The 10,000-nt window shown below is 46.8% G+C and overlaps 1 protein-coding gene across 1 annotated transcript in view; it reads right to left on the bottom strand.

Moving 5' to 3' along the window:
- LOC143275213 (NAD-dependent protein deacetylase sirtuin-2-like) overlaps positions 1-10,000 on the bottom strand; it is a 30,049-nt gene that overhangs the window by 7,536 nt on the left and 12,513 nt on the right. Inside the window, exons 6-9 of the mRNA XM_076579188.1 lie at positions 9,594-9,662; positions 6,956-7,079; positions 1,175-1,183; positions 771-776 (exon numbers count right to left, since the gene is read on the bottom strand). Of these exons, the coding sequence (XP_076435303.1) occupies positions 771-776; positions 1,175-1,183; positions 6,956-7,079; positions 9,594-9,662 (208 nt within the window). The remainder of the gene's footprint in view (positions 1-770; positions 777-1,174; positions 1,184-6,955; positions 7,080-9,593; positions 9,663-10,000) is intronic.

Below are 10,000 nucleotides of genomic sequence, written 5' to 3'. Positions count from 1 at the left end.
CACACGATCAGGGCACACCCCCAGTATCTATTTTAACACAGTCAAAGATCATCACAACCACACAGTATCTTAAAAAATCACACAATCGGTCACACAACCATAAGTATCTTAAAAAACCCGTTAACAAAAACATCACCCCCACGACTCTATAAACAAAGTCACAAGACAGGGCACACACCACACAGTACTCTATAAACACAGTCACACAGATCAGGTCACACACCACACAGTACTCTATAACACAGTCACACAGATCAGGTCACACACACCACAGTACTCTATAAACACAGTCACACAGATCAGGTCACACACCACACAGTACTCTATAAACACAGTCACACAGATCAGGTCACACACCACACAGTACTCTATAAACACAGTCACACAGATCAGGTCACACACCACACAGTACTCTATAAACACAGTCACACAGATCAGGTCACACACACACCACAGTACTCTATAAACACAGTCACACAGATCAGATCACACACCACACAGTACTCTATAAACACAGTCACACAGATCAGATCACACACCACACAGTACTCTATAAACACAGTCACACAGATCAGGTCACACACCACACAGTACTCTATAAACACAGTCACACAGATCAGGTCACACACACACCACAGTACTCTATAAACACAGTCACACAGATCAGGTCACACACCACAGTACTCTGTAAACACAGTCACACAGATCAGGTCACACACACACCACAGTACTCTATAAACACAGTCACACAGATCAGGTCACACACCCACAGTACTCTATAAACACAGTCACACAGATCAGGTCACACACCACACAGTACTCTATAAACACAGTCACACAGATCAGATCACACACCACACAGTACTCTATAAACACAGTCACACAGATCAGGTCACACACACCACAGTACTCTATAAACACAGTCACACAGATCAGATCACACACACACACAGTACTCTATAAACACAGTCACACAGATCAGGTCACACACCACACAGTACTCTATAAACACAGTCACACAGATCAGGTTCACACACACCACAGTACTCTATAAACACAGTCACACAGATCAGGTTACACACACACCACAGTACTCTATAAACACAGTCACACAGATCAGGTTACACACACCACAGTACTCTATAAACACAGTCACACAGATCAGGTCACATACCACAGTACTCTATAAACACAGTCACACAGATCAGGTCACACACACACCACAGTACTCTATAAACACAGTCACACAGATCAGGTCACACACCACAGTACTCTATAAACACAGTCACACAGATCAGGTCACACACACCACACAGTACTCTAAAAACACAGTCACACAGATCAGGTCACACACCACAGTACTCTATAAACACAGTCACACAGATCAGGTCACACACCACAGTACTCTATAAACACAGTCACAGATCAGATCACACACCACACAGTACTCTATAAACACAGTCACACAGATCAGGTCACACACCATACAGTACTCTATAAACACAGTCACACAGATCAGGTCACACACCACAGTACTCTATAAACACAGTCACACAGATCAGGTCACACACCACACAGTACTCTATAAACACAGTCACACAGATCAGGTCACACACACCACACAGTACTCTATAAACACAGTCACACAGATCAGATCACACACCACACAGTACTCTATAAACACAGTCACACAGATCAGGTCACACACCACAGTACTCTATAAACACAGTCACAGATCAGATCACACACCACACAGTACTCTATAACACAGTCACACAGATCAGGTCACACACCACAGTACTCTATAAACACAGTCACACAGATCAGGTCACACACCACAGTACTCTATAAACACAGTCACACAGATCAGGTCACACACCACAGTACTCTATAAACACAGTCACAGATCAGATCACACACCACACAGTACTCTATAACCACAGAGAGACAGAGACAAACAGACAGACAGACAGACAGACAATGAGAGACAGACAGACAGAAAGACAGACACAGAGACAGAGAGAGAGAGAGACAGACAGACAATGAGAGACAGGCAGAAAGACAGACAGAGACAGACAGACAGACAGAGACAGACACAGAGACAGATAGACGGACAGACAGACAGAGAGACAGACAAAGAGAGAGAGAGAGACAGACAGACAGACCCACAGACAGTCAGACAGACAGACAGAGAGAGAGAGACATGGCGGTACTCTATAAACACAGTCACACAGATCAGGTCACATACCACACAGTACTCTATAAACACAGTCACACAGATCAGGTCACACACACCATACAGTACTCTATAAACACAGTCACACAGATCAGGTCACATACCACACAGTACTCTATAAACACAGTGACACAGATCAGGTCACACACCACACAGTACTCTATAAACACAGTCACACAGATCAGGTCACACACCACAGTACTCTATAAACACAGTCACACAGACACAGACAATGAGAGACAGGCAGAAAGACAGACAGAGACAGACAGACAGACAGAGACAGACACAGAGACAGATAGACGGACAGACAGACAGACAGACAAAGAGAGAGAGACAGACAGACAGACAGACCCACAGACAGTCAGACAGACAGACAGAGAGAGAGAGACATGGCGGTGGTGTGTGTCCATCGAGATCAACGATGACCATCGTTGTCATCCAGCTGGGGGGTGGGGGGAGGGTGGTGGTGGGGTGGGGGGATGCTCATGAATCTATCTGTGAATGCGCAGATGGCTGAATAGTCAAATCTGCGCACGAAATGTTCGCTGACAGTTGGGGCAGACAAAGACAGGCATATCATTGTCAGGGAGCTTGTTTGCCCGTGACTTTCTGGCCTGCCTCTTCTGAACAGCTGCAGCAGTCCTGTTGGCCTCGCACAACTTGGCGCCTTTGTGCACAGCAGCGCGCCATTTGTCACGGTCCACTGCAGATTCCTCCCAGGAGTCAGGGTTGATATTAAACACTTTCAGAGAGACTTTCAGAGTATCTCTGAAGCGCTTCTTCTGACCTCTGTGTGATCTCTTCCCTTGTTGCAGCTCGCCATAGAAGAGCCTTTTGGGCAGCCAATGGTCTGGCATGCGCGCCACGTGTCCAGCCCAGTGAAGCTGGGACTGCATCAGGATGGTGAAGATGCTGGGAAGGGTGGCTTTTGCAAGCACCTCCGTGTCTGGGGTCCTGTCTTGCCACTTGATGTTCAGTAGCTTCCTGAGGCATGTTGTGTGGAAGTGGTTCAGCTTCTTGGCGTGTCGTTGGTACACTGTCCAAGTTTCGCAGGCGTACAGTAGTGTGGGGAGAACTACTGCTCTGTAGACCTTTAGCTTGGTCTCAAGACCAATGCCTCTTCTGTTCCAGACATTTGCATAGAGTCTGCCAAAGGTTGCGCTTGCTCTTGCAGTCCTGACGTTCACTTCATCGTCGATGGTCGCATTTCGTGACAGTGTGCTGCCAAGGTATGTGAACCGCTCCACCGCACTGAGACTCTGACCGTTGACTGTGATGTTGGGCTCAGCGTGGGGTTTCCCTGGGGCTGGCTGATGGAGAACTTCAGTTTTCCTCGTGCTGATGGTATGGCCGAAGTTCCTGCTGGCAGTGGCAAACTTGTCAACGCTGAGTCGCATGTCTGCTTCAGATCCAGCGTTGAGGGCACAATCATCAGCAAACAAAAAGTCTCTGATGATGTCTGTCATGACCTTCGTTTTTGCTTGAAGCCTTCTGAGGTTAAACAGCTTGCCATCTGTTCGGTACTTTAGGCCGATTCCAAAATCGCCATCTCTGAAGGCATCAGTAAGCATTGCAGAGAACATGAGGCTGAACAGTGTTGGAGCCTTGCTTGACACCATTTGTGACAGGAAAAGGAGCAGATGTTTCGCCATTGTCCTGGACTCGAGCCTGCATGCCTCCATGGAATTGGCTGACTAAGGAAATAAATTTCCGAGGGCATCCGTACTTGGCCATGATTTTCCACAGTCCCTCTCTACTCACAGTGTCGAAGGCCTTAGTGAGGTCGACATATATTGAGAACAGATCAGCATTTTCCTCCTGACATTTCTCTTGCAGCTGCCTTGCAGCAAACATCATGTTGGTGGTTCCGCGCTCTTTCCGGAATCCACATTGGCTCTCAGGCAAATGACCTTGGTCAAGGTGTGCTGTGAGGCGGTTTAGTAGGATCCTGGCAAGTATCTTGCCTGCGATGGAGAGCAAGGAAATGCCCCGATGGTTATCACAGGCTTGCCGGTTCCCCTTTCACTTGTACAAGTGAATGATAGATGCATCTTTGAAATCCTGGGGGATCGTCTCTTCTTTCCACATGAGTGAGTACAGCTGATGGAGCTTCTCAGTCAGCACAGTGCCTCCATCCTTGTAGACCTCTGCTGGTATGGAGTCTGAGCCAGGTGCTTTGCCACTGGATAGCAGACGGATTGCTTTCTGGGTCTCAAGAAGTGTTGGCGGATCGTCCAGTGTTTCGTTGATGGGGACTTGTGTGAGGCGGTCCATGGCTTCATCATTTATGAAGGAAGGGCGATTTAGGACACTGTTGAAGTGCTCAGCCCAGCGTTCGAGAATTTTCTCCTTCTCGGTGATCAAGGTATTCCCATCTGCACTGAGGAGGGGGGGTGATCCTGAGGATGTGGGGCCGTAGATTTCTTTTAAGGCATCATAGAACCTCTTCATATCGTGCCTGTCAGCATATCCCTGGATCTCATCAGCTTTGTCACTCAGCCACTTATCCTGCATCTGACGTAACTTTTGCTGAACAGTCCTGCGGATGGCATTGTACATATCCTTTTTTGATGTGGACTTTGGGTTGCTCAGGTAGGCTTGATGCAGACAGCGTTTCTCATCCAGAAGCTGCTTGATTTCATCACAGTTTTCATCAAACCAGTCTTTGTGCTTTCTGGTCATGGGTCCCAGGGTATCTGAAGCTGTACTATAGATCAGCTCGCGCAGGGTTCTCCAGTCAGACTCCACATTCTGATTGTCCAGAGAAGCGGATTCCAGACGATCTTCCAGCAGCCCCACAAAGGTCTGTTTGATGGTGATGTTTTTCAGCTTAGCGATGTTGAGCTGTTTTGGAGCCTTCTGGCCTTGGGGGCGTCTCTTGGGTTGGATTCGAATATTCAGCTTCAAGACTACAAGGCGATGGTCTGTCCAACACTCGGCGCCGCACATGGTCTTTGTCACACGTACATCTTGCCTATCCCTTTTCCTGACGATGGCGTAATCGATGAGATGCCAATGCTTTGAGCGAGGGTGCATCCATGACGTCCTGTTACGGGTATGGAGGCAGAAAAATGTGTTGGTTATCAGCAGTTCGTGCTCTGCACAGGTCTGAAGCAAAAGCAATCCATTTGGGTTGCATTGGCCCACGCCGTGCTTTCCAATCACTCCATCCCAGGAGATGTAGTCAGAGCCAACTCTAGCATTGAAGTCCCCAAGAATGATGAGCTTGTCTGCTTTCGGGATAGCAGCAATGACAGAGTGAAGGTCCTCGTAGAACTTCGCCTTCACTTCATCCGGGTTGGTCATGGTTGGGGCGTAGGCACTGACAATGGTGAGGTGCTTCTGGCCAGATGCCAGTGGGAGTTTCATGGTCATAAGCCTATCGTTGACTCCCTTTGGGATTCCAGCTAGCTTGCTGACAAGTGCTGTTTTTACTGCAAAACCAACACCAGCATCACGTCGCTCTTCGCTTCCTCGTCCACTCCAGAAGAAGGTGTAACCAGATCCCCGTTCATTGAGCTCGCCTTCGCCTGCAAGCCGAGTCTCACTCAAGGCTGCGAGTTCGGATGCAACTAGTGCTGTTCTCCTTTGGGGTCTGTCCGCATTATCTCTGTCCAGGAGAGTCCTTATGTTCCAAGCACCAATGGTGAGAGGAACGATCCTTGTTTTTTTCTTTTCTTTCTTTGTTTCGGCCGCTGATGTAGGGTCCCCGCCAGCCGGGGTATGCTGGCCAGGGTGATATGGAGCAGGCAATTTTTAGGGCACCTTTTCTAGCCCCTTCCTCATGCCAAGGAGGTGAGCAGTGCATTCCTAAAGAGGGCTGCTCAGACGCTCAGACGGCTGCCGAGTTCCATCGCTGCTCCTGTCGATGAAGAACGACCCTATGGCCTGAGACGCCTGCGTGCAGGTCTGCGGCTGCGACAGCCAGTGTACCCACACCTGTTGTTTCGTCGCTCGCCTATTGCCACAGGACTTGGGGGTGATGAAAGGATGAAGGATGAAAGGTCATTAAGGATGACTGATGACTTGCGCGATGAGTTTGTTTAAAGTGAAGAGGAGTTGCGCAACGTCGATCTCACCCTCTCGTCCGGTTTCACCAATTTCCAGTGGCAAGACTAAGTCGAGACGACTGGAGGATGAGCACGGATGCAGTGGATGACCAAGATATCCTTTCGGTGTCTCATCTTGCTTTCTGCACTCCACAGTGCGTTGCTGTAACCGCCTTCCTCTCCGTTGAACCGATAGGTTTCTTCCGCAGATTCTGCCGGATCCAGACTTCGCATGCATGGGTAGACACACCCCGGGGGCCAACTGCGAGTGGCATGCACACAGCACGGTGGAGCTAGATGGCCGTCGGTGGCTCTCCTAAGCCGACGCCCTTTTATGGATCTCGTTTTTAATTCCATAAGGGTGTCTAGCCACCCGCCTCACCAGTCCCGCAAGGGAGTGGTGGGAGTGCCGGTTTAGTCGCCGGCACCCCGACTCTGAACAGGTTGTACTGGATTACAGGTTACTAGTAGCAGATCTAATGACCTGACCTGACACCTATAGAGAGACATACATACATACATACATACAGACAGACAGACAGACATACACACGGACAGACAGACATACAGACAGACAGACAGACCCACAGACAGTCAGACAGACAGAGAGAGAGAGAGAGACATACATACAGACAGACAGACAGACATACAGACGGACAGACAGACAGACCCTCCATCCAGCTGAAGGAGTACTCAGCATCACACAGCATGCAGTGGGACAGGAAGTAGGAGCCGTGGGCTTCCACAACTTTGTCTGCGGGCAGACCCGCCAGCCGTTCCAAGGTGTCGATGTTCTGTCGGGACACGCACGGTTACTGACGTACTGCACTCTACTGTAAGTCATTACATCACCCTGCGTCACAATGTGACGTACTGCACTCTATTGTAAGTCATTACATGACCCTGCTTCACAATATGACACACTGCACTCTATTGTAAGTCATTACATCACCCTACGTCACAATGTGACACATTGCACTCTATTGTAAGTCATTACATCACCCTGCGTCACAATGTGACACATTGCACTCTATTGTAAGTCATTACATCACCCTACGTCACAATGTCACACATTGCACTCTATTGTAAGTCATTACATCACCCTGCGTCACAATGTGACACATTGCACTCTATTGTAAGTCATTACATCACCCTACGTCACAATGTCACACATTGCACTCTATTGTAAGTCATTACATCACCCTGCATCACAATGTGACGTACTGCACTCTATTGTAAGTCATTACATGACCCTGCATCACAATGTGACGTATTGCACTCTGTTGTAAGTCATTACATGACCCTGAATCACAATATAACACATTGCACTCTATTGTAAGTCATTACATCACCCTGCGTCACAATGTGACGTACTGCACTCTACTGTAAGTCATTACATCACCCTGCGTCACAATGTGACGTACTGCACTCTACTGTAAGTCATTACATCACCCTGCGTCACAATGTGACGTACTGCACTCTACTGTAAGTCATTACATCACCCTGCGTCACAATGTGACGTACTGCACTCTATTGTAAGTCATTACATCACCCTACGTCACAATGTGACACATTGCACTCTGTTGTAAGTCATTACATCACCCTGCGTCACAATGTGACGTACTGCACTCTACTGTAAGTCATTACATCACCCTACGTCACAATGTGACACATTGCACTCTATTGTAAGTCATTACATCATCCTGCATCACAATGTGACGTACTGCACTCTACTGTAAGTCATTACATCACCCTGCGTCACAATGTGACACATTGCACTCTGTTGTAAGTCATTACATGACCCTGCATCACAATGTGACGTACTGCACTCTGTTGTAAGTCATTACATCACCCTGCATCACAATGTGACACATTGCACTCTGTTGTAAGTCATTACATGACCCTGCATCACAATGTGACGTACTGCACTCTCTTGTAAGTCATTACATCACCCTGCATCACAATGTGACACATTGCACTCTGTTGTAAGTCATTACATCACCCTGCATCACAATGTGACGTATTGCACTCTGTTGTAAGTCATTACATGACCCTGCATCACAATATGACACATTGCACTCTATTGTAAGTCATTACATCACCCTGCGTCACAATGTGACGTACTGCACTCTATTGTAAGTCATTACATCACCCTGCGTCACAATGTGACGTACTGCACTCTACTGTAAGTCATTACATCACCCTGCGTCACAATGTGACGTACTGCACTAGTCACAGCGTGAAGCAAGTTATTATATTGCAGTGCTTTACATAATTATATTGTGCTGCACCATGTTGCACTACATTAACCAATCAGACAACCAGCTCACCAACCTGTCAATAAACCATTAAGTCTTTTAACCAACCCATCAAATAATCAACCAGTCTTCAAAACCAGCCCATAAACCACCAACAATACACTCAGCCTTTAAACCAACTCACCAACACATCAACAAACCACCCAGTATTTAAACCAACTCACCAATCTACCAACAAACCACCCAGTATTTAAACCAACTCACCAATCTACCAACAAACCACCAGTTTTTAAACCAACTCACCAACACATAAACAAACCACCCAGTATTTAAACCAACTCACTAATCTACCAACAAACCACCCAGTCTTTAAACCAACTCACCAATCTACCAACAAACCACCAGTTTTTAAACCAACTCACCAACACATCAACAAACCACCCAGTCTTTAAACCAACTCACCAATATACCAACAAACCACCAGTTTTTATACCAACTCACCAACACATCAACAAACTACCCAGTCTTTAAACCAACTCACCAATCTACCAACAAACCACCCAGTCTTTAAACCAACTCACTAATCTACCAACAAACCACCCAGTCTTTAAACCAATTCACCAATCTACCAACAAACCACCCAGTATTTAAACCAACTCACTAATCTACCAACAAACCACCCAGTCTTTAAACTAACTCATCAATCTACCAACAAACCACCCAGTATTTAAACTAACTCATCAATCTACCAACAAACCACCCAGTATTTAAACCAACTCACCAACACATCAACAAACCAACTCAACAACACATCAACAAACCACCCAGTCTTTAAACCAACTCACCAATCTACCAACAAACCACCCAGTCTTTAAACCAACTCACTAATCTACCAACAAACCACCTAGTCTTGAAACCAACTCGCGAACCTAACAACCACCCTGTCTTTAAACGAACCAAAAACCAGACCTCCAAAATTAACAATCAACGACTCAACGAATCATGACGAGATTTCTGACGAAAAAAAGGTGACTCATGATGACGTCATACCTGTGTGTAGTGACGTAACAGCAGTCCTTTTTCGTGCAGCAGACGGACGAAATAATGACAAGGGGTGGGCTGTCAACACATGGGTACTCTCTCTTTAGTTTGCGTTCACGTAAAAAAATAATACACGACAATACACACATTGACTGAACTGATAAACTACAAACAGGTCTCCATTCGCGTAAAAATGATACACGTCGACACATAACATCGAAATGATAGACTGCAAAAAAGTAGCATTATTTTTGGTCATACAAACTCGTTCAACATCCATCCATTGCTGCTCGTCTTGTGTGTGTGTGTGTGTGTGTGTGTGTGTGTGTTGTCACTCTGAGAGTAAAACAAATCGTAGTTTATGTTTCTTCTTTCTCTTGACCTCACACAGATTTCTGATCAACCCAAGTCTATGA

Source organism: Babylonia areolata, chromosome 30 (assembly GCF_041734735.1).
Source record: "Babylonia areolata isolate BAREFJ2019XMU chromosome 30, ASM4173473v1, whole genome shotgun sequence".
Taxonomy (NCBI): domain Eukaryota; kingdom Metazoa; phylum Mollusca; class Gastropoda; order Neogastropoda; family Buccinidae; genus Babylonia; species Babylonia areolata.
The sequence above is the reverse complement of the archived record's forward strand: the minus strand, read 5'-3'. Positions and strand labels throughout refer to the sequence as shown.